This window comes from Ciconia boyciana, chromosome 1 (assembly GCF_034638445.1).
Source record: "Ciconia boyciana chromosome 1, ASM3463844v1, whole genome shotgun sequence".
Lineage (NCBI taxonomy): Eukaryota > Metazoa > Chordata > Aves > Ciconiiformes > Ciconiidae > Ciconia > Ciconia boyciana.
In genome coordinates, this window is record NC_132934.1 from 140,201,046 (window position 1) to 140,226,597 (window position 25,552).

Sequence of the window (25,552 nt, forward strand, 5' to 3'; positions counted from 1 at the left end):
ATGCCTCATTATAGGCTAGGAAGTGCAATTGTGGATTATGCTACAGTAAGGTCTGTAGGCCTTATGTAAGAAATATGTGCTTTGCATGATTCCATGTAGAAACTATCTTGCAAACTTTTATTCCAGTATTTTCTATCTTAGGATACTGTCATTACAAACCTACGTCTGTAGTAACATGTTGGGGTCAAATTAATTAGTGGAAAAAAAGACATCAGTATTATCTGCATATTCTGTTTCTCGCAGGCATAAATTTGATAAGAAGCAAGTTAAAAGTCAAATTTAAGGACACTGAAAGGTTCAGCTCGTTCAGAGGTGGAGGCTAATCTGTGTTAAATCTAACATACATTTTTTCCCCAGCTAGTTTAGTCTTAACCCCAGTCAGACCCCTGGGAGAGTTCACACATCTACACTTTTATCCCACAGGCATCTTTGCTCTCCCTAGTTTTCTTCGTCCACTGTTGGGTCCAGGATCCCTCTCCATCGTGAATCCGTACATGCGTGAATCCGTACTCGTCCGCCAAAAGGGTGAGCAGAGTCAGCTTATTAAAACACACACACACAAAAAAAGGAAATAAAAAATATCAACTTTACTGCCGCCCTGAGGTCACCCCCCCAGCAACAGGAAGCCCCTCCCTGCACGTGCCCGGCCCGGTACGGGGGCGGTGCTCAGAGCCTGCGGACACCCGCCCACACGTCGTCTCCCGGTGACAGCGGCAGCTCACAGGGTGACGGCGTGAGGCGGGCGGAAAGGCACCCCGCGGGCCTTCTCCCTCGGGAGGCCGCAGGAGGAGGAGGCGGCCGGCCCGGGCAGGCACGCCGCCACAGACAATACCTGTCGGCCAGGTGGCGAAAGCGGAGCGAGCCCACCTCACCCGGCGACAGCCTGCCCTTCAGGGCCGCGCCCCCCGGACGGGCCCCAGGGCGCAGCTTCTCCCCGCGCCCGGGACGCGACTGCCCCCCCGCCCCCGGGCTGCCGGGCCGTCCCCGCCTGCGCACGCAGCACGGGGGGCAGCGCCGCGGGGGAGGGGCCGCTCCCCCAAGGCTCCGCGGGCGGCCGGGCTCCCTCCCCGCCGCAGCGCACGGAGGCCGCGCCGCCGCCGCCGGCGGAGGTAGCGCGGCGGGGGAGCCTCGGCCGTCTCGCGAGCGTCGGCGCGAGGACGAGCCTCCGCGGGCGGGGGGCGCGCGGCGGTTGGGCAGGCGGCGGCCCGGGCGGTCCGTCGGCCTCTGCTGCTGCCTGACGGAGCTGTCTCCGTGGCCGTCAAGGCGGGAAGTGGGGCCGTTCCGCCGCGGCCCGGGTCCCGTCGGGGAGCCGAGGGGGGCAGGGCGCCGCCGCTGTGTCGCCTGCGCCGCGTTAGAGCCCCGGGAGGGTCTGAGGCAGGAGCCTGCGCGGAGGGAAACGGGGAGAGACGGAGGGGCGAGGGGGTGGGTTGTCTCGAGCTTAAATTTGGAAGGGATGTGGCCCGCTAAAACATCGCCCTTCTGTCGCACGTTTGCAAGTTTAAAAGACGCCGTGACTTTTCTTAATGCTGTGGTCTCCTCAGTTGTCACTCGACTTTCTGTATTTGATACATTTGCTACATTTAAAAATTGTATCTCTCAGTTTCAGCTCAGGTTTGCTTGTTTATATAGGTTGTTTATTGAGCAAAGTGGAGGGAGGAAAAATGAAGTTGCATTGTAGGCCTCATCTCATGGCACACAAGATGAAGCAGAAAACTTGAAATTCACCGACTTGATTGGGGTTAAATTTGAAGTTGATGGTATACCTCTGAGACCTGCCTGCACAGAATCACAGAGTGTTTGTTTGCACTGGTAGTCAGGGCAATAACCTGTTTTTCTTTTCATATTAGCAAGTGCACTTCCATATGTTACTCTTTATGGTCAAAGTGTTGCTAGGTGTAAACCAGGCTTACATTTGATTTGTGTGTCACTCCTACGATACCCTTGTAGCCCAGAAGGTCACAAGGCTTGCCTTGTACCAACCGGCATGCTTGAGTTTTTCTTACTAGGATCTCCATGTCAGCACTTTGGTTTTGTGAACAGTTGGTTTGAAGTTGCTGGAACACTCCTTGCACATTTTTCAGCTGATGTAGAAGGAACAGTGTATTCACGTTAATTACAAGGGACAGTTTGTTCACTTGTTCTTTGTGTTATTAACAATTTTAGTCCTTCCTGTTTCTGAAATGAACAATTGGCTTTATGGTTGGTGGTGAACAACACAGTGCCAGATGGAGGGTGGTGAGAGAGACAGTAGCTACTGATCAAAAGTTCTGCCTAGAACTGTTTCATTGTCAAATGAATCAACTGTTAACGCGTCTGTGTTTTAGGTTGTGATCCCTTGAAAGCTGAATGTGAGAGGGTTGTGAAGAGGGCCTTGTTATAGTGTCAGGGCCTTGATGTGCAACTACGTTTCAACTACCCTTTTTTTTTTTTTCTGTTTTTTTCCCCTTAATGTTTTTAAACAGGTTATGTTTAGAAGAGAGGAAGTTTCTGCTGTGTAATTCTATGGTGTCCAAGCTCATCTATTGATACTTCCTTTGTAACTCCATGGTAAAACAGCTTCTGAGAGTATCAGTTTGGTTACCACGTTATCTGGATCCAGAGGTCACTCTTAAGAAAATGTGGACTGCTAAAAGTCTTTGTAATGCTCAAATATTGTTGCTTCGGTTGAAAGAAAGCAGATTGTGTAGTTGCGTGTTTCCAAAAACTCAGCAGTTCTGGATTGGAATTCTAAACTATTGCACAATAAGAGCGCCATGTAACAGAGTTAAATTCCAGGTAAGTATTTTTGTGGTGCTCTAGGTATAAGTGGTATGCATCGATCCAGTGATAATATAATTTCTTTTAGAATCTACAGAGCTAAGCTTTTGATCTTGCGGCCTTATTTATGAATTGAAGATGCCTATCAAGGTAAAAGGGCAGGCAGCAAGAAGTTGCAGGAGAACTAGTGTTTCAGAATGAACTTTTTGTGTCTGATAGTTCTAAGATGGGGAGAAACATTAATTTTTTTCAAATTATACTTAAGACAATACTGCATGATAACTGACAGGCTTATTAGTTAGAGTGACAGCCGTTTAGTGAAGAATAGGACCAGAGTTCTCTGGAAAACTTTTTACAATATGCAATGTTTTACAATGCAATATTGCACAAAAAGGGGAAAAAAAGTCAATTTTTATTGGATCGGTAAGGGAGCATGAAAACATAAGAGTTTAATTATAAAAAAAAATCTGTGGATATAAACAAAAATAGTGAGAAAGGACACAAAATTAAGGCTAATCTTGGACACTGGCAGTTCCAAACGGCAATGTTTTTCTTTTTCTAGTTGTCTAATAAAGTTCCTCTTTAAAATATAAATTGCTGCATGCACTTTATAAATACTAGAACATTGTGGTTTCAACTAGTTTAAGGGGGGGGTAAGCAACTGAGAAATTAATCGAGATGGTTTTACAACTATTTTAATTGACTTTATTAATCTGTTTAAGGATAAATAATGTTCATCTTATATTTGCCTGTTATTTCTCTTTTAAATAGTAATATTTGACTGTATGATTGTAGGTTTCCAAGGTAAATGATAAACGATCAGTAGATACAAGAATGGCTACTAGTGCAGAGGGTACTAAAATAGCTGCTGGAAAAAGTCCCAGTGGAGTATGTGATCGAAGCCAACATCCATTAGAAGGTATTGAACCTTTTGGCACCCTCTTCTTAAGGAGTCAGCCTTCCCTGTCCTTTCTAGATGTCTTGTGTTAATGATCAAGGTGGCCTAAACTCTTAATTTGAAAGTTTTGTATCATGTGATGTGTTTATTTTCCAATTTTAAGGGGATTATACACAACTTCTGTAGATTGCAAAGTCTCATGTAGTTTTCCTAAGTGTCTTAATGGCTGATTGGATTGTGTACTGAATATTTTGTATTATTATTATTTAAATGTTTTTTTCTTCAGCTTCATCAAACTCTTACAATGTTATTCTGTGTGACTGGATAGATGCAAAACTTAGTTTTCCCATTCTCTTGCTAGCAACTCTGGTGACGTTTAAGTAGAGTATAATCTGTTAGATGGGTTACTGTTTTGTGTGAGCCTATTTTTGACTGGGAGAATCAATTTCTTGACTATTCACTGAAAGCTACGAATGGTCTGTGATGCTAGTGAACTTCTTTTTCCTCTTATAAACATGAAAAAACAATTAAACATTCCTGTGTGAGTGGTGATTTCTGATTCAGGTAAATTAGTAGTTACAATTATGACCTTTATTTTAGCAATGCTGCCTAGCTAAATAGTTCTTTCCATAACTTTGCTTGTTATGTCATTCCTAGCTAATAACTAATCCCCAAATGTGCTGTTATGCATCATAGATTTTAGCTTCTGTGCTTCGGGGTGCTTGGTCATTCTCAGTCTATGTATATTTAATTTTTGTTTGTAAAAGGTTTTTTAGTCAGTTGCTTTGGGCATTTTCAGCTTTTGTTTACAAATAGGATGACAGGGAGGTAGTTATGACTGGTTAAGACACCGAGCTTGTATACTGTTTATATAATTATATTGTTCAGGAAACAGCAGTGTGAGAAGCTGTTGTGCTATTTCTTATGCATGACAATTAGGAAGACAGTACCTATCCTGAAAAAGCTATATCGTACTCTATCATAATTCTGCTGTATAAGCTTGTCTCTTTACATGCATTCTCTTGTAGGTTTGCATTAGAAACAGATGAGATACTGCTGAGTAAACAGAAATTACCCCCTCCCCCCCAGTATGATTTTAATCACCAGTGAATTCTTTTTTTTTTTTTCCGCAGATGTGAGAATCTTTTAAATATAACTCCTAGGTTTATGTTTATTCCTGAATGCTCCTGCATTATCTGTAAAGTAATGAGATTGAACAGCCCCAGTATCCTTCTAGTGCCTTCTTGTACTTATCTTTTCTTATGCTTGTTTTTTCTTGTAGACAACAGAAACATATCTATCCCTTTAGCCAGTTAAAATCTTTATATTTTGAAATTTGCCAATCATGTAAGAGAACAACGTTTTTGAAAAGCAGTGGCAAAAGCATTTGCTGTGTCGTATTTACATCGTATCTCTACAGTGTGTGCACTGTCCAGCTGAAATGTACTTGCACATCTTTTAAGGTTCATTGAAATTTTTTCTTAACACATGCCAATATGATAACTTTGAGTTAATAGGTAATATCTTTAACAGTCAGAACTTACGTTAAACCCTCTAAGAACATTTGTTCTGAAGTGTTGTGGAACACGTGTTTCATACCATTTCTAAGATAGCAAGATTTCTGCTGTTTGCTCAGGCAGCTGAAAAAAATGGTCTGTGTCCAGATATGGCTGTGCTCCTATTTCTAGTACTCTGTAAGAAATTGGCAGGGAATAGTCATACTGTAGACTTAACTGTTTCTCTGTACGTCCTCTTGGGAGTTGTTATAACCCTACTATTCTTTTTGATCAAAAGAGCAGTGATCTACCAGATCATCAAAGCAAAAGACATTTTTGAATCATACTGTCTGTGAAATGCACCATTCTAACTTGCAAATCAAGTGTTGCCATGACATGTTTGCAAGAGTCAAAAGAAATGGGAAAGTTTGTATTCTTATAAAAGTGAGTATTTGGTTTCCTGTTTCTTGCTTTTCTGATTTTACAGGACATTAATGAATGCTTTCTTATCTTTTCCTCTTACTCAGAGATTCCTTTGCAAGGTGAAACGACATTGCTTAACTGCATCTGTCGAGCAGATAGTTCCTTATAGAACCATGATTCTTGTTCATCTGTATCATCTTTGTAGGTTAAGTGCTTTGTTACAGATATGTTGTAAGAGGCCTTCAAATCAATGTAGAGAACCTCCCTGTAGGTAGACGCATAGTGCTGAATGGAGATGTTAATGTTCTCTTGTTTATTCTCTATAATGCTGATTATTTGCAGTACTCTACTGATTTTAATATTCTGAACAAATGATTGTTCACAAGACCTGATTGTTTCACCCAGCAACAGGTACTAGCTATCACTTAGGAGCTAAACATTACATGATTTTTCAGTTAACAACTGGATAAAGTCCTGAGCAACCTGATTTGATCTGATAGCTGACCCTGTGTTGAGCAGAAGAAGATTGCGCAAGAGACCTTCTGAATTATTCTATAAGTCAATGATTATTTTTTTTTCTCTCATTATTTACCCACTTGTAGGGTTGTTACATGTATGTGCAAAAACCCATTTCTCAGTCATGCGGCTAGATGTAACTGCTGGATCTGTCATTTGAACCTGAATGTCATCTGCCAATTAACGTTTGTACTGAAGCATTTTTAAGTTTCATGTGTATGTGACGAATACATAATGTAGACCTGGGAACTGACCCTAATTAATAAAAATGTAGTGACTTGATAGCACAGCCATGCTGTTGCTACTTTTGATTTGAAGTTCTCTTGGGGAATCTGTAAAACAGTGCTGTATTGCATGCCATACAAATCCAGTGGATCAAGTAAGTCTGGTTAAAAAAAAAAAGAAGATTTATTTTTAACTGCTTTTTGGATTGCATTAATTTCGTCTTTTTGGACTTGAAATTAGTCTACTTTTAACAGAGTGTGAGACTAGCAGCATTCTTTAACAGTATTCCTTTACTTGAAATCTTAGTGTTCTTTTTTATTTTTGTATGTTCGTCTCTCACGGAATCCTTTTGTCAGTCAAGAAACTGATGTGAATACTCATTCAATAATCTCTGTCTCTTGGGTAGGGGAATGAAGAAGGAGGAAGAGAAGTATGGGATCTAAGTGTTAAGAAATTAATTCTCATCAAAGAGTGAATGCCATGTATCCAGACACTCAAGAGAACAGTGGTTACTCACAATAACTGATAATTAGATAGGACTAAAGCTCGTATAAGAAAATAAAACTTCCTCATGAAGCCTGGTAAGAGAAGGCATGGACATCTGACTTCAGTCAGTATATCTTCAGTGGGTTTTGATCTGAGATTCAAATAATCTCTTCAGTTCACATAACCTCCTTTTCTGTTCTTCTCACTTTAGAGAAAATGTACCAGCCAGGTCTTCATACATTGAAGTGTGATTGTATTCTACATTTTGTAGGGATTTTTTTTTTTCTTTAAAAAAAAAAAATCCTTTAATCTAAAATTTCTGGCTGTAACTATGCTATAGATAATCTTTTTAGTTTTTTTTTTTTTTTTTTTTCATTTGTGAACATCTAAATATTTTCCAGCAGGGAGAGATACCTTTTAGAATGATTTGTAGATGAGCCTTGTAGAAGGTTTAGAAGATGTATATATACATATACATAAGCATCCATATGCTTGTTTTTATTTAAATAAGCTTATTATCTTACACTTGTGTTTCTTAGTTAAATTTCATAGGTCCCTTGGATATAATTCTTGGGACTTGTAAACTCTTACTTTGCTTATTTATTTTCTGACCAATCAACCATGTAAACGTGGTCCTTACTTCATATAATATTTTACATTAGTAGTGTCTTGAGCCTGAAATCTCTTTTGGACAAAAAAGGGAGTTAATTGTTCCATGCTTGGTTTTTTCCCTACTTAATAATGCACTTGCTTTAACCAACTTCACCTTTTTGTCAGAGTGGCCCGTGATGCAAATGCATCTTTGCTCCTAAGTTGTAGAAGGCATGGAAACAGCTGCAGCAGTTGGTTAAACTACAGAGAGTTTAACTAGCCTGAAAGAAAGCACATTATGGCATCATACTTCAAAGTCTCTTTAGTTTTGTTTCCAGTCTACTAAAAAAAATCTTCAGTAGAACTCTGTTTGTTGTTTTCCAGTAAAATCTTGAGTAAACTTTTTTATCTTCTATGCAGTACAGTGATTTTTCTTTAAATTGAAAAATCCTTTATTTTTAAAAGTAGTAACACAATTTATCATTTGCTTCATTGCAAATGCCTTTCACTCATATTGCCACAGCAAGAGCCAACCTGAAATCCTTTCTATCGGTACAGTTGTGTTAGATGTAAGTTACAGGTATTGATATTTACAAGTGGATATGCAAGTGTTTCCAGTGTTAAGGGGGTAAAGTGCAGTTGATAAACTTCCTTATGATAGTGTAGTGTTTTAGCAGCATGACCAATGCATCAAACAGTGGCACTATGAGATGCGCATGTGCACGCTTTCTCTCTCTCTCTCTCTCTCTCTCTCTCAGAAAAATAGTAAACCTGGTTAGCCCCATTTGTGGTCTAATCATATTATGGCTAAAGCAGTTGAGGTTAGCATGTCATCTTATCTGGTGGTTTTGAAAGCTGTTTCTTATCCTCATCTTTCCTGCTCTTCCCCTTTCCAAGCTGAAGAGGCAACTTAAACCAAAATCTGTTCCTGTACATGTTTGCCTATCTTCATCAGAACTGACACCACAGTGTCTGTAGGTGAATTCCAAAAGAAACATCTAATCAGCTATCTCATTACGAACCAGAAAAATCAAGTATAGTCCTGAGTATACTGATCTATTTTTTTTCAGTCCCATTCATATTGACACATACCCAAATATACTAGGAGTTTATTTTTAATTCAATACTAAGATAATCTGTACAATATCTTGTATACCTGTACAACATAATCTTTGGAATAGCTTGCTCTCATAATTGTAGTTATTTGCAGAAACAGAAGAGCTAATAAAACATAAAATGTACTGCCTTTTTTTTTTAAAATCACCTCTAAGGATCTGAATTTATGAATCCTGTTTGTGTTTTTTGTTAGATTTAAATTCTATCCTTGACACCTTCAGAGTGTCTGTTTGTGTTTTCATACATTTAGTGCTTTGTATTTTACTTTGTTGTTTTTTTATTCCTTCTTATTTTAATAGTAGCAACGATATGTTGCATGTTTTTCAAAATAATAAATTACTTTACATAAGAACTTGTCTATTAATGATTACTAATAATACTAGTAAGCAAATGAGTTCCAAAGGTGAAGGAAGAATTGCTTTCTTAGAGAATTATATTGGGTTCAAGGCTGTGTGTTTGTAAGGGGAGTATGATGACACAGTAACCAGCAGTTTTATAATTAATTTGATTTTTACTCTAGGTGCCTAACAGTGTTTGCTCTCCAACAGCATTCTTCTATCACTTTTGAGTAGCTACTTTTATTTCTTTGTATTTCTTTGACAAATCAGATGAAAATGTGCAGTTACATTGTGTGTATATATATGTATTTCTTGACTGAAAAAGGGATTTGTACTAAGTATTTTAGAGGTGTTTTCAATTTTGGAGATGTTAAACTGACTGCTACTTGTTTGATGTATTTGGTAATCAAAAGTTTTAACTGTTTTTAAATAAACTGCTTTTTGTTATATAGATATAATATGTGTTCCGTGCCAAAAGAATAGATATCTTAATATTATAAGTTAAAATTAACTGATCCTTTTTCTGACTGTCAACCTTTTATTTCCACAGCAAAAATGAAACATATCAATATGTCATTTGCAGCTTGTGGGTTTCTGGGCATTTACCACTTGGGGGCAGCAGCTGCTTTTTACAGGCATGGTAAGAAGTTACTGAAAGTTGTGAAAGCTTTTGCGGGAGCTTCTGCAGGATCACTGGCTGCCACTGTCTTATTAGCAGTACCAGAAAATATAGAGGTAAATTAATAAACTCGTAGGTATAGGACATGATCATTTTAAAAGGATATTTTTGATAGAATCATCTACCATTAAGTTTTTTAAAATATTCTGGTTCTTGTTTTTCTTCTTACTGTTCCTGTTCCTGTAAAGGAACAGGACTCGTGTATGTGTTTTCATTAAAAAAAATCTGTGACTCATGGGCAGAAATGTTTATGAAGCGAGTATTTCTTTATGACAAAAGTCTGTTGTACAAACTTTATCTTTTAAGCAATGTAAATATAAATTTCATGTGTGTGAATGCTGAGTTGTATGCAACCAGATATACTTTAATATACCGAAACGTATATGCACTTAATCACTGTACGTTACAAAGTTAATCGTTTTCTTGGGTAGAGGTAGGCTTTGTTAAGCAAATGCATAGCACCATCCTTTTGTGAAAGGAGATGAAAATGACAGATGGACTGTATCTTTGTGAAGCTGAAGAACACCACACGCTGGCTTAAATTTTTTCCTTGCTGTGTGTGCTCCATTAGACAGTGCAAGAAGTGGCTTGAGCACCTCCTTTAGACTCAGTACAGTTCACGACTTAACAGCAGTAGCCCCACTGTATGCCAGGGAGGATTCACCCTCACAGCATTCTGTGCTGACATGCTGCATACGTGTGTTTGGGTTTTTTTTTTTCTCCAGAGATGCCACCCTGTTCTCACCATGGATATGGTGTCATGTAGAGACAGCAAAGTGATATTCAGTGACTGCTCTTACAGGTTCTGTGGGAGAGCATTAGCTTGTCTTTGTTTGTTTTTCCCCTTAGGTTAAGGCTGCTTTGCCCTCCTGAAGTGGCTGTAGTGACTTTGCCTTAATATATGTAGGGAACTAGGCCTTGCCAAAATGTTAATGTTTCTTTAATATTTTGAATTACAATAAACAGCATTATTGTGACGGAAAAAAAGGCTGTTAGATTTTTTTCTTCTAAGTACATTTAGGTTTCAGTCCAGTGAGCATCGGGTAACTTTCTCCAGGCCTTGCTTGTTACAACTTTCACTGCATTTGACTCAAACAATAGTCCCACGCTTTGCGACTGATCTTTCTGTTCATTTGTTGTTTCTGCTGTGATATGAACTTAGCTTGCAGTGAGCTATACTTCTGTTGCTTTCGGTAGTAAGTTCTTCTCTGGCCTCTTTCCACCCCACCACCCCCTTTGATTTGGTATTAGGAAAGTTCCACTCTGTTGTGAAGATAACCTTGCTTGTATTCTGTTCAGGTGTTACTCCTTTTCTGTAGCCTCTGATAAGTAGTTCAGTTTCAAGTTTGTCTGGTATAATGCATACCTGTGACTTTAATTTCCTATATGGTATGCACAGCAGCTAGCCTTTTCTTAGCCCAAGGAAATTTTTCTGCTTATTCTAGGGCTTATTAGGCTCTGGGTATGAGCATTTGTTCCCAGCCTGGTCCAACTTAGAAAAATCTTTCTAAATAAAAATATTATAAGAGTTTTTGTTTTTTATGTTTGTGGAAACTAAGCCTATATTACATTGAGTCTGATGGATTTTTCCTTGAAAATATGTCATTTTAATACAAACTGAAGAATATTTAATGAACTTCTTAGTCCTTTTATTTTTTTTTATTATTTACTTTTTGGTCATTCTGTTATATTGTTTAAATGGAAAATTGAGAGCTGTTTTTGGGGAGAGGAATAATTCTTCCTAATTCTAATGGAATTTAAGGCAGTGTTGTGTACTGAATAGAATTAATTTTTCACATCAGGATAATTTTATTATTACCTTTATTACATTTATAACTTGAAATATTTTATATCCAGAAATATAACTCTTACGGAAGTTAATTTTTTTTCTTTTTTTTTTTCCCCTCTTCCCCAGAGATGGCTATGTTAGAGAAGCTATAATTAGGACTTTCTCCATCTCTTAATCTCAAAGCTCTAATACAACCTTTCCTTATCTTGGAGAGAATGTAACATTGAGGATTTCTTGTTTTGACTGTTGCTGTTCTAATATGACAGTTTGCAAATGTTTTTCAGTTGTATCTTGGATTTTTGTCACTGTTGAAAAAGCAGGGGACTTGGGAATTCTAGGGAGGCTTATAGAGTTATCTATAAGTACCTGTTTATTTCAAAAGTACCTCAATCATGTTTGATGTCAAGTTTGCTTAACTCAATACAAGTAGTTACAATTTCTAAACATGTCCTCAGTCACTATTTAAAATTTAGATGTATTGTTTAAAGCTTCTAGCACTAAGAGTATAAACAATTCTTAGCTGTAAGAAATTGTCCCTTTTGGCAGCAAGAATTGTATGGCCTATTCTTAGTACTTGTAATATGGAAAGTAGTTTTCTGTCATTCACCTAGGTTTGGATTCATCCAGCTCCTTATTACTCTTAGCTTCCTATCACTTTATTAAAGCATCTTGGATATAGTCGTTCTGAGGTGCTTCTGTGTAGGGTTTGTGGGTTTCTTCTCTATTTAGAGAGAGAGGTGTCTGAATGTGCCTCTTCCCAGCTGATTGACTACAGAAGAAGCCTAGCTGCCTAATGTAGAATAAATTCAAGACTTGGTGCATATAACTAGTTTTATATATTTGAATTGGCTTGGAACTGGCAATGGCAAGTACCTCCTAGGGTAAAGGTGCAAATCTAACCTATGTGAAATGAAGTAGCACAAGTCTTTACAGTGATTGTTGCTTTAAGAGGTATGGACCTCTTAATGACCTTTTTTGATACATTTATTCGAAGGCCATATAGAGAAAGCAGATGCAGAACTACATTTCTGTCTTTCACTTAGGTGAGTGCTCTGTCATACAAGTCATGTGAGGAAGTTAAACTGCTCCAACCAGCTTGCTCCTGATCTCATACTAATCCTCACCCCAGCTCTTCACTGTTTTTCCTTCCATTACATCCTGTACCCTCCTCCTCAATAGGACACATTCGCTTTTCTCTTTTTTTGGGGGGGAGGGGGGGGGGTGGTGTTGTTTTTTTTTTTTCTTTCCCCAGTCACCTCAATAATTTATTTTGTTACTAGCAACGTATTTGTTCTTCATGCAGGAAGCTAATAAGCCAGGAACCCCAAACGATCTATAGACAGATCTTTTATTCTGTAAACATGTGGTTATATAGGTGAACATGAATATAATATATTTACTGAGTATCAGTTTCAGAAAGTTGCATAGGATTTGATTTAGTTTTTTCCCAAGTCCCTAAAATCATTAGAGAAATCTGCATGAAAGGATAAAAAGGGAATACAAATACTGAATAGTGAGTCTTAAGCATTCAGAATCATAATTCATTGTTTCAGAATTTTTTTGCTAAAAAATAAATGCTACCTATTCCTTTACTCTCCTTTTGGAGTTCTTATGGCTCACACTTCAAGCTATTTTTCTACAGTCATTAACGCTAGGCATTTCAGCTTGTGTAAAAAGTTCTCCGTGCAGTGAAATCTGTTGCCTGGTTTTCTGCAGTTGTCTTTTCTTCCTTTGTCTTCCATCGTAGTATTCCATTCATTAAGTATTTCCATAGTATTTTATTAATTAAATATGTGTATTTATTAGTAGCATGGTTTTTGCATTAGTGATAAGAAATTGTACTAATCGTAATTTTTTTTAATGCTTGTAGGCTTCTTAAGGTACTTGTGTCTGGTTTTAGTACTGAAGTAGTCTTTAAAATAAAAGGTGGCTTTACACTTGAAATATAAATGATCTTGTAATGACATGGTTCAGAGAACTGATTATTTAGCAGTGGTAATACATAGAAAAATAGCCTTTAACTTTCCTTGATTGTTAAAGTGGTATTCTTGTGATGGTTTATTATTATTATTAATTTTTATTTTTTTTAATTAGGGATCTTGTTTTCTTACAAGTTAGTTCTTATAAAAGGATAAACGTTTTGTTATGCATATCTTGTTACAAACTAAGCACATATGGGAAAATATTTTAGTTGGATCTTATAGCTCTCTCTTAATTAAAAACTTTAGCCACTAGTACGTTTTAGATACCACAGTTGAACATCCTTAATGGTTAATATTTTAATTTGCAGAAATGTAAGCAGTTTGCCTATGGATTTGCAGAGGAAGTTAGAAAATTGGACTTCGGTGCTGTAACGCCTGGTTATGATTTTATGAAAACACTTAGGTACCTATCTTAACACATCTATAAGATCATTTTTGTGTGAAGCTCTCTAAATGAAAATGGAAAGTGTGCATATTTTTTCTGTACTGTGGGGAGCTCAGCACTCTTTCAACCCTAACATATTTGCAAGGTTTTTAAATAATGATGGTGAATAACGTTTAGCATTTTCTTTGCTCTAGAGAAGGCATAGACTCTATTCTTCCTTCTAATGCTCATGAGATAGCTGAGAACCGGCTCTATGTGTCAGTCACTAACACCAAAAATGGGGAAAATCACTTGGTTTCAAGTTTTGCCTCCAGGGAGGACCTCATTAAGGTAATGAAGTTGAATATTGCTGCTTTAATTAAAAATGCTTGAGTTTCTTCGAGGTTTAGGAGTATGTTATTAGCTGTGCAATAAATCACTGTTTTCCTCAAGTAATCACTTATACTATCAGTGATGCTACAACCATAACATAAACAATGGAAGCAGAATTTGATCCTGCAATTTCACAAATTTTGCTAAAATTTTTTTGTGTGTATGTTTCTTTCATCTGTTTTTAAAGTACTACCTTGTAGGCAAAGTCTGTTTAAAAAGTAACAGGGTAACTAATGGTTACAGTAGATGAGAATAAAATAGAGGATCTACAAATTTTGTAACAATTCACTGAGTCTTTTTGCATCTCTTACTTCACTGATACTGTTTATATTATGTTTCATCACAAACCAAAGTAAAGAAAATAAAGTTCCTGTCTTAAAAAGAAAAAAAATAAAATCCAACACTTTCTACAAGTCCTTGTGGGGAATAGATACAATGTAATATTAAGTACCATATATAAACTATATTTTAACTCTCGCTGGAAAGTGTAACTTTTACTGCCTATCTCTTTTCTTTTGAATACCACTTTTTAAATTTGGATCAGGATTGTATACATAAGCTGATATGAAATGGTAGGATGAATTCAGTTGCATGTAAAGCAAATGTTCTTTCTAGTAATTGATTATATCTTAGTGGAGGACATCATAAGATATAGCAGAATAAAGGAGGAAATAGAATAAGAAGGAATTCCTTCTTTCCCTGTCCTTGTGGATGCTTAGAGTAAATAAGAGATCCCTTATAATTAACATTTAAAGAAAAATAAAAATCACACTTGTTAACAAAATCTCAAAGTATGTAGTGGAAGTTTGCCTTTACAGTATAATTTTTTAAAATCTTGACCCTGATATTCTACACAGTCAATCAGTTCTCAAAATTTGTAGGACTTAATCATGCAAAGATAATTATGCAAAAAGTTTATCTGAAATTCTGCAGTGATATTTCTAGCTATGGTAGCCAGCAGTGACAAGCATGGAGATTATTATTCTGTAAGTTTATGGTTTTTTGCAGTGAAATCTTCTAACCTGAAGACAGTTAGAAGCTTCAAGATGACCTTGGAAATACATGTATTTTATTAGTATTTCAATAGTTCTTTCATTGACTTAACCATTTCTGTTCTGTTCTTTTGTTCCATATGCTAGCAGTGGAATGGGTTGGAATAATAGTAAAATTCCAAATAATTTATCATTGGAATACATTGATATTGTCTGTTCTTTCAGTGCATCTCGTAATACATGTTTTTGTGCATGCCTTCAGCTATGCTTGTATCGTTTATACAACAGTCTGAATGTTGGTGGCTGCCCCAGTAGCATGGAGGGATAGAGCTTGTTAGGTTATATAATCATATTACGCCTTTCCTAGACACGATTTACTATATCCAAGGCATGGATAAAGATACTACTGGGCAAGCGGTATTTTATAACAGCTAAACTTCTGTACCCTCTGCCAGAAATCTTTCAGCTTCCATATGTAATTGGTTTCAATGCTTAACAAGCCTTATGGCTCCAAAGTTTTTCATAATGGCTAAACTGAATATATGTGCTACAATTTTAAGCTTTTATTTTCTTTTAGTATTCCCAGTGGACTTGGAACAGCAGTTTATAATCTCCCACTTTTGAAATAGTCTTTATATATGCAAAGACAATTGTCATGTACCAGTGTTCCTATACTTGCAGTTCTTAAACTGGAGGTGACGGGGAAGAGTGGCATGATTTGTATGTTTGTGAGGGAGCAGGGCACAGAACATTTGTTGTATTTAGTTTGGAAAGGTGGGAGCAGTGAATAGGAGTCAACACTGGTCTGTTAGTGGTAGGGAAATACTGAAAGTGTTAGTTCTCCAAACTCTTCCTTCCTCACCTCACTCTTGAGATCTAAGTGGAGATAAGGAAGGCCAGCTGTTTCTTCAGTCTTCTTGAAAAGAATTTACACTTTGCAGGGGTTACCTGTTTTTGACTGTTTTCCTTCAGTAAACCTTTTGTCCCCATTTCTCTTAGTTTAGAAGGGCCAAAGTTACTGAGGTGGAGTTGAAGGAGAGAGGAGAAAGGGAGTTGGGCAGGGGAAGAAGCTGATGTGGGGTACGTGGGAACCCTGTAGGATGTCACTTATGAAAATCTGGAGAGGAATGGTTTCAAGGGGGACCTTATCTTACGCTTTTGTGAGGGAAAGGCCTGTCTGTAGAGAAATAGCTACAACTTCACATTTGTAGTGTGGAAAATAAGAAGAGAAAGCCTTTTTATCTGAGCTCAGACAAAGCTCTGGTGCTTTAGATCACTGGGAAGAGAAATAGGCAAGAAAAGAGTTCTCAAAGTGAAAGACTTCATATAGTCTTAATTAAAACTTGTTGGGGAGAAGAGGTGTTCAATACTGAAAGTAGCTTAATTTGTTGTAAAAATAAATGCAATTCCACCAAAAAAAGCTCAAGCATTTTCTTCCATAATCTCCATGGACTGTGGGGTTTTTTTACACCTGATCATCTTTCACATAGTATATATTGCAGTCTGTAACCTGCTTCTGTTCCCCAGATTTGTCTCTCATGCTGCCATGCAAGCACATGCATGCATATTCTACACATTTAGCTATACAAAAATTTCTGACATATTGCACTTCATCCACGTATCTACCCCTCCTCTTTGAAATGCTGTATCCTAATTGCATGTATGTAGGTGGATACATAGGTATAGAGATACACACACACACTCATAGATATTACTATGAGTGGATAGAAAGGGGGGTGTGTGTGTGTGCACATCTGTACATGACAGAAGAGGTGTCCTGGTCTGGAAAAAAATAAATAAAATTGAGAACTGCTGTAGATGGCAATGTAGGCTTACAATAGGACAAGTAGTAATTTGTTAATACTTGAATATATTAAATGTAAAGTATTGGATACTGATAAAGATATACATATGTTTATTTTGGAAATTTTGAATTCTTAGAAAATCTGTTTATTAGAAGAATAAAAACTATATTAATAAACCTGCAGAATGATTGGGTCAGCTTCTTCTTTGGCAATACTCTATATGGCATTCTTTTCAGCATATTTAGCTTCTGCAAAATCACATTTATTTCACATTGTGTAAGACTAAGTTCATACTCTTTTGAATCACATTACTCAATGAGTTAATTTGTGATATTTTGTTTTGAGAGTTGTCACCATCAAGTCAGAAAAAAACCCAAACCCTACTGAATAGTTTTAATCACATTTTGACATACCACAACAACAAGGCATTTTTGAGATGAAAATGTTTTTATGAACAACTAATATGTTAACTGGTTACTGCTATATTATTTAATACAGATAAATGTGTATGAAAATATGTATTGGTTCAGAATTACTTTGTTGCCTTTTCTTCACTTATGTTCTCTGTTCTTTCTTCTTTCTTTTCTCTAGGTCTTGCTAGCAAGTAGTTTTGTACCAGTATATGCAGGAATTAAGCCAGTGGAATATAAAGGAGAGGTAATTTTTCATTAAGTTTAACTATCAACTTTTTTTTTTCTTTTGTAAGAGCATTCTTCATTTATGATGTAATTATTTGATCTTAGGGGAAGGGTAGGTGGGAATTGCAGTACTGTATTTTGTAGAATAGTTACTGTTTCTGTTGATACTGTAGATTAACACCATAAAAGATTACATGAGTTTGTTCATGTGTTGTTTCAAAAATTGTGGGTGCTGAGACTGAAACAATCTTTGTATCGTGAAGCTGTTTCCTGAAGATAATGTCTATGTTTACCATGAGAAGAAGCTTCTCGTAGTAAAGATGCTTCTCACAACAAGCTGTGTTACCAACTCTAAAATGTTTTTTGCAATTTAAAGGACCACCATTCTGCTTTTCTGTTTAATGGAAGGAATGATAAAGGAGGTCTTGGCAGCTTGGACACTGCTGGAGTACATGGTTCTTTCTACATATGTGTTGTAATTCTGTACAGAACATGAGAACATGCTCACCAGGCACCTTCAAATCTCTTACCTCTGGACAAACATTAAAGGATAAACTTTTTTTTCCCCTATAGCACACAGCCATGAAGTTTTCAGAGGTGTACAGTACTATAAGAAAACCTTTTCACAGTGGCCTGTACTTGGTTTAGCTTCAATAACTTTTTTGTCTTTATTATGTAAATGTATTAACATTTTAAGAATAATTTTGACTATTTAGTCTGTTTGTAATTACTAAAAGCATGAAAATAGCCATTTTTTCCTTTCTGAGAAATACTCCATGATACTCTTTCCTTTATTTCCTCATTCTCATCCAAATTATGCCTTTAGAACATCTATAATACTCACAGCCACCCTGCCAAAAAAAACCCACAAAACCATATGCATTTGTCTCTAGCAAGAAGGAGTTGGAATTCATTATGTCAGAAAACTTGTTAGCTTTAAGTTGTGTATACAACAGTACATACCAGGTAAAATGTTTGACGAGTTTAAATCAGTATTACCTGACTGCTTGTGTTAAACGGAGACTGCTTGCAGCTTCCCAGGGTCTGGAAATTTTGTTGATTGGAGTCTTTATATGTTGCTTGTGCAGTTCAAGGAGCATACATGGTTGTTTTAGGTTCATTCTGCCATTAGTTAAAAGGAAGGACGTTTCTTTGTTAAATTTCTTGTGTTGTTCTTTCAATTAAGAAATTGAAAAGTTGGCTCAGAGTTTTGTCCAAAACTTATTTAAAACCCATTTTACTGGATGAACACTGCTATTATGATTTGCTTGGGTATTGTAGTGTTTACTGAAACACCTGCAGCCTCTTCTTAGTGGACAGTTCTCATTCCTGCCCAACTTTATTTTTTGCATTCAGAAGTGAAATCAATGAATATTTCACGGAAACTGGTTCTTCTGTTACTTGAAAGGTTGTTGTCATTCCCAAAGCTTCTTGCTATTCTTCGTAAGTGAGATTCAGAACAGGCAGTTAGTTTCTGAGAAGAAGGTTGCTTTCATTTATTGTTATTTGTTAGAATGATTAGTTCTGCATGTCTGCACTGACTTTTCTCATATTCTGTAAAACAGTGCATTTGTGGTTTGGGGAAATTTTTTTTTTTTTTTTTTTGAGAAAACTGTTGCCCGTAAATTAATGTGACTTCCATTCTTTAGTCCAAAATACTTAGAGCAGAGTGAGAGCAAAGACCGTAGGATTTCTGTTGCAATAGTATTGCCATGGCTTGGAATAGTGGGTAATGAGGATATGTGGGTGGGTAATAGGGGTCCTAAAGCATGCAGTGTAGAGCCAGATACATGGCATGTAACCTCATGATCCAGACGTAGTAAGCACTGAAGTCAGTAAGATGGATTGGATATTGATTTGGCTCTGCAAGGCCACCTATCATATTAGCACCATATTCCAAGTTTCCTGAAAGCTTTACTGTAACAGACCAAAGTCCTGTCTGTATTTACACTAGTTTCGGGGAGTAAATTCCTTAGGCCATATGGTCCATGGCAGCGTGGAACTGAGCTTACTCCCTGCTAGCTGCTCGAGTCTACTGGCCTTAAGTATGCTTCAGAACAGTTGGTCTGGATCTTCTCTGGGCTACATAAGTCACCTGCGTACATATCACCAGGTCATCTGGGAATGTTTTTGAAATATATTTAAGTATGTTATCTGAGGTATGTGTTGCCTGATACGTAAGGGAGCATGGTGCAGTTTTGCTAGAATAGCGTCAGAAAATAGCTAAACCTGTCGCTATCCTGTCCATACTGCCTATAGAGAGTGAACCCCAGGGTAGACTGCTCCCACCATTTCACTTTAGTTTTCTTTTTAGGAAGAATGCTTTTTGGGAAGCATTTGGCTTACACTGGGATTAGCAAGCATACCTGTAGTATGATGCATGCTTGGAGGCTGGACTTTTGTGGTGCGTAAGCTAAATTGCACGGTAGCATAGGCAGAACATCTGTCTGTTCATAGTATGTTTTCTTCTGGTTTGATGAGCCTAAAAATAATCTGAAGGAAAAGGGAGTGTAAAATAACAGCTGAGAATTTGTAGTTTGTTACAGGCCTCAACTAGCTTTTTATCTGGGTTGGGTATTTAAGGTGTCCTTGGACTAGGCTTCCAGTAACAGCAGGGCAAACTTGCTCCATGTGAAATTATCTTTCTTTGAGTGGGTTTGGTGTCCTCTGAATCTCTGGCAAGGTTAATCTTTAAGACAGGTAAAGATCTGCAGATGATTGAGTTGACTGTATCTGATGATGAGGCTGTAGTTTGTGTCACTGTAGTTCTTACAGAACAGCTTTGTAAAAACCATCTACTGGTAAATAGGTAGATTCTGTTAGGTCCAGCCCAGATCTTTAATTTCATTGTCTGGTTTGGTTTCCATTGCACATTATTTCAGAACTTTCTCTATCTTTGCACTGTACTTACAAAAAAGAAACTAATTCAGAAGTTACCAGGAATTTGCCTCATCAGCTAAGAAGCATTTCTCAGGAATTGGTTAATGGAATTAAAAGAATCTGGGGTATTATATCTCTTTATTTGCAGCATATAAATGTTTTATTTTAAGTATGTAACATGAGGAACTGTGGAGCCAAAATATTTTTGACTGAGAAGCAGTTTCTCCCAAATGTTTGAAAGGGCATGTCAGCTAGGAATAACAGAATCTACAAAAGATCGTGCTTAATAAAAAGTATTGCCCTTGCCTTGGTAAATATTTTGATTTTCAAATAAATATTGAAGTTACAGAAGAGGAGAGGGGGGGGAAAAACCTAAATAATCAGAATTTTTAAAAGTGGGAGAACTTTTAAGTGGTATATATCCATGTGTGAAAGAGTAAATCCGTATATTGCCAGATACAGGAGTTGACAGTGAAAGGAGGGGCAAGTGACATCAAAGTCTTTTGGTTGCATGAACTCAAATGTGGCACTGGGAGAAATCTACACCTACAGAATTAAAAGGAGGTTTGCTTTAAGCGAGACTAAAGGACACAGCTGAGAGGGATCTATACAACCAAGTGATGGACCTCAGAGAATCTCAGGGGCTTCTGAAGAACAAACACTGTAACCTGACATAATGCTTCCTGTATAGCAGTCACTGCACTGAAAGCTAGTGTCTTGCCAACAGTTTGAAGACAAGTTTAATTTAGATTTTGTAAACAACTTCCCAATAGTATACTTTTTGTGAGAGAGGGTTTTTTTTAATTTTGTGACTAAATTCCTGTAGCATTTTAAGTAATTTTGTGGGAAAACTTGCATTATTTTGCCATTTCATAACAGTCACATATAGTATCAACTACAGGAGAAAATTTCTGCCTGACTGGTGCTGAAGAGTACTAGTACAATTTGCCATTTGATTGTAGTGTTCTGTGTTAATGAAACTTGAAGCTGACATCCTGGAGCCTTCAGTTTATCTTTGGGGAGGTCAAACCCTTAAGAAACACTGAGGTGAATCTTATAATATTTCTTACAGCATTTCAACTTGACTAGCTTTAGGTGTCTGCAGTAGTCTACATATTACATAGTTAATGTGTGTTTCCTTTATAATTAGTGGAGAAGAAGAGAAAAAAGCACTTTTTCAGCACAATTCAAATCAGATGTAAATGCCTACTTTAGGATAAGGTGGGTCATGTGCTAGAAGCGTTTTCTCTCCCTTGACAGTAAAGGAAGTGTAGAATGACTAATTTGGCTGTAGATGTATAAACTTCAGTGAGATGCATCTGATCACCAGACCTCATGTATGATGTCAGTGAATGCATCTAGCCAGTAGACTGATGTTGAGTTTTGGGTTATGCATGTAAGCACAGTAAGAAATATGAATGTATAAAATACATTGGAAAGAGATGTCACAGCTGTCCCTGCTTATACTGGGATGGAATTTGGCTATGGTCCCTCTGAAGATCAGGCTTGCACCCCTAGACTGCCTTTAGAACCCAGAAATATGTGGAGCTGTGCAAGAAATTCATTGGTTGGTTTTGTTTTTTCTTCCTCATTCTTTCTGGTACTCAACTCCTGTAGCAGACTCGATGTCTGCTCCCTCTTATGTGCCATAGTTGTTCAGCTCCTTCCCACCTTTACCCTGTGGTTTCCAGCTATTGCTGTCGTGTGTTGTATATGTAAGAAGACAAGAGGCTCTGGAAGAAGGAGAAGTCATATTTGGTTTAGTTTGTGCAGTCAGTTTACATATAGATGTGAACACCTACAGATTATCCAGCTCCTAGTTTGAATCAGAGTAATGTTTTAGGAGTTTTGTCTGATATGGTTCACATGTAATACTAACAATCTTATCTTTTCATGTATGTGTTGAGAAAAATTCTGTATGGGGCATTTTGTTATTAGATCAACTAACCAGCCATATCAGTAGCTTGATAAATATATTACACACATATTTACACATTATGTCAAATGCTCATTGATTAAACACTCTGTGTGTACATTGTCAGTTCCTTGATTTTTATGCCTCACGCTCAAGCTTATTCATGGTATTCTGAGAAGGAAACTTGTAAGTTTTCTTGAGGGTGGGGTGGAGGAGGCAGGGACAGGAAGGATGAAGTATTCAGTTATGAACATACTGTACTAAGGTTACTTTGAAAATATTTTTATTTTCCAATAGAAGTGGGTTGATGGTGGCCTTACCAATGGCCTTCCTATCTTGCCTGTTGGAAGAACTGTGACGATTTCTCCTTTCAGCGGTCGATCAGATATCTGTCCACAAGATAAAGGACGTGTGGATCTTTATGTTAAATTTGCAAAACAAGATATAATGGTGAGTTGCGTGTTTATTAAATAACTTCGGAAGAAGAAAACATAATTGAGCAGTTAAGGTTATGTTTATTTTTAAGTGTTTATTTTCTGCGTATATATCAACTTAAGTAATTTTGGCATTTTCTGTTTTGCTAATGGAATGTAAACTTTTTCTTAAACACAAGGGAAGGAAAATGTAGAATAAATTTTGTCAGAAAGGCTGAAAAGCATTGATCTAGTACAAAATTGAGCAAATTATCACAGGCTATTAAATGTAAATAATCTAGGCTTGCTTTAAGTATCAGTTGTCTTTGGCTAGGCAGAGTGTTTATAGAGGAAGAAAAATAAAGAATTCTGTAGAACACCTCAGGAGAGCGAAACTCCAGAACATCTCTTCCTTCTTATTGAAATTAGCTGCTCTAACTGAATTTAAAATAGAAGTTTGTCGTACATTTGCAATGGTATACAATGACTTGTCAACTCATTGCTCAAGAGAGCTCATGTTAAGATTTTGAACATTTGTAACCACAACACTTTTCCAGAAATTATTTTGTTAGATTTACAGAAACATTTCTGTATATTGAAATATAGGCTAAGACTGATTTTTATGACCTCCTTTTCTTCGTTGACATTTCTGTCTTTGCAAGCTTTGTCTCACAAACTTTAACCACAGTATTGCTTCCTTTGACATGATGTAAGAAAATATTGAATAGCTGTAGCCCTAGCTGTCAACAAAACTCCATTAGAAAGAAAAAATAAAGATTAGCAATAATTGGTACTTTTTTTTTAAAGGTTCTTTTAGACAGTTCTTAATATGTTTTCTTGAGTAATGTAATCTTAAATTGGATCAATTTCTGAATCTTTATTTTGTTTCACAGAGATTTTAGGCATGATAGTACTTGGTAAATGATCATAAAGCATGAGACTATTGATTTCATATATATTGAAAATATATGCAATAGCTTACTGTACGTTTCTTGATTGTGATTTGTATCTAATAGCTAGTGCATCTAGAGGAAGAAAAATGAGCTGGTGATGAGATTAGTTTAGAGACAGAAAATTAATTGCAGATTTACATTTCTTCTAGGGTCCTGCAAGTGCAGACTTGTGCAGAATCTCAGGCAACATTTTAAACTATTCCATTTGAAGCACCCTTAGCTTTTAGAGCTGTAAAAATGTGAACTAAGAATAAATCTTTTTCAGCGATATTGTAATCTGCATAAAATGAAGAGTTGTATATCTTCATTTATCTGGATTGGAATGTGAACAGTTTTCTGTCTCTTTGAACCTCCTCCATCCATTAGTGTCAATTTGAATAATTGCTTACTTCAAATAATGAAGATGATTTTGATATTGTTTTTCAAAATTGTGTGTAATAAAGTATGTGTCTAAAGCATTAAATTAATCATGTAAATGAAGTGTTCAGAACTTTATTAAATCTAATTATATTTTTAATTTTGTTGCAAACAATTTAATAATGTCTTTATTCAAGAATAGAGTTCTGAAATCTTTTTACACCATCAAAGTGACCACTTGAGATGCTGAGTAGTTCTTAATTTGTTGGTAATACAAGCTACATTTATACTCATATGTTAAACATTGCCTGGGAATATTTCCAAGAATGTGGTTGTTTGCACTAGTAAGCTGTCAAAATATTTCCTTGCACAAGTTTAGCATGTGCCAGCTACCACTCTGCCAGACAGTTCTGGGAATGTTTCCGAAGTTAAAATGTTTCAGAAACTTTGCGCAGTTTTACAGGCAGACGGTCTGTCTTGGAGGAGTGAGTTTAATAGTGTATATGCAGACCATTTGTGCCAGTTTGTCTTGGCACTCAGCCGTGTACCTGGACACAGTTAATTTGCTAGTGTAGACAGGGCCATGCTGGTCTTTTGTTTTTACATATGCTACATGAAACAGATGATGGAACAGATAGTAAGACAGTCAGGTCTACATAAGTTGCTTTAATAAACTAATTTATAGCTTCTTGCTCTGTTGCAGCTGTCTCTGGCCAATTTAGTAAGACTTAATCAAGCTTTGTTCCCACCAAACCAGGAGAAAATGGAATCATTGTACCAAAATGGATTTGATGATGCTGTCCACTTTTTACTGAAAGAAAACTGGTTTGAATAGAGGGTACATAGAAAATTAACAAAACCTGATGGCTGTCAAAACACAGCTACGGGCATCCTACAGAATCTAAGGGATTGCTGTCCCAATTCCAGTTTATGGAAATAAAAATCCCAATGGAATTGCATCTGCTTCTGCCAAGAAAGTATCAGTTGCACTCCGAAGATCTGTATAAACGCATCAGAATGGGAATTGTACTTGCCTGGTAGTTGTCTTGTTTTGAGAAGGTTCAAGCTTAGATCCATTTTGCTTTAGCTGAGGACTTGAGCATGGGATTTGTAAAAAGCTTGTGTTGTCATAATTGCAGAAATTTGGAAAAGTCTTTTTCAATGTTATGTGAAAGACAAATTGAGGTTTTACCATGAAAAATTACAATCTGTATTGTTCACTTAATGAAATAGTTGTGTGTGCTAATTGGATGCTTGCAATATTGCTGATCTAATACGTATCTTGCAATGTTCTACAGGACTTGAACACTTAACACTAGCCACAAGAAATAAAACATTTGCACTCTTTGATATGTGTGTTTTTTAACATTAAAAGTTCTTGCCTTTTTCAGTGAATGTGGTCTTCTAAAATCTGAAATCCTAGTTCAAATTTGTAACAGAAGTGTAATGTTTGAACGTAAAAATATCTTGTAAAGAAGGGTGTAAGAAATTATTATATTATTATGTTTTCTTCCTCTGCTAAAATTGAATAAATATATTTTTTGAA

General features: G+C 36.9%; 1 protein-coding gene across 6 annotated transcripts; it reads left to right on the forward strand.

Moving 5' to 3' along the window:
• Positions 1 to 974: 974 nt before the first annotated feature.
• PNPLA4 (patatin like domain 4, phospholipase and triacylglycerol lipase) lies at positions 975 to 25,552 on the forward strand. 6 transcript variants are annotated; one of them, XM_072849518.1, is made up of 9 exons: positions 975 to 1,109; positions 2,463 to 2,775; positions 3,553 to 3,676; positions 9,397 to 9,581; positions 13,605 to 13,699; positions 13,876 to 14,011; positions 17,442 to 17,507; positions 22,581 to 22,733; positions 24,710 to 25,552. In XM_072849518.1, the coding sequence occupies exons 2-9, from the start codon at positions 2,545 to 2,547 to the stop codon at positions 24,839 to 24,841; spliced, it is 1,122 nt and encodes a 373-aa protein (XP_072705619.1). In that variant the 5' UTR covers positions 975 to 1,109; positions 2,463 to 2,544; the 3' UTR covers positions 24,842 to 25,552. The 6 variants fall into 6 exon arrangements, with proteins under 6 accessions (XP_072705619.1, XP_072705620.1, XP_072705621.1 ...); XM_072849519.1 differs by having other exon boundaries at positions 24,764 to 25,552; XM_072849520.1 differs by lacking the exon at positions 24,710 to 25,552 and adding an exon at positions 23,799 to 24,702.

Coding starts and splice junctions, on each gene's coding strand:
- PNPLA4 (XM_072849518.1), top strand. CDS start 2,545: ATGGTAAAACAGCTTCTGAGAGTATCAGTTTGGTTACCACGTTATCTG. Junction 9,582..13,604: donor CAGTACCAGAAAATATAGAG/GTAAATTAATAA, acceptor TTTAATTTGCAG/AAATGTAAGCAGTTTGCCTA. Junction 14,012..17,441: donor CCAGGGAGGACCTCATTAAG/GTAATGAAGTTG, acceptor TCTTTTCTCTAG/GTCTTGCTAGCAAGTAGTTT.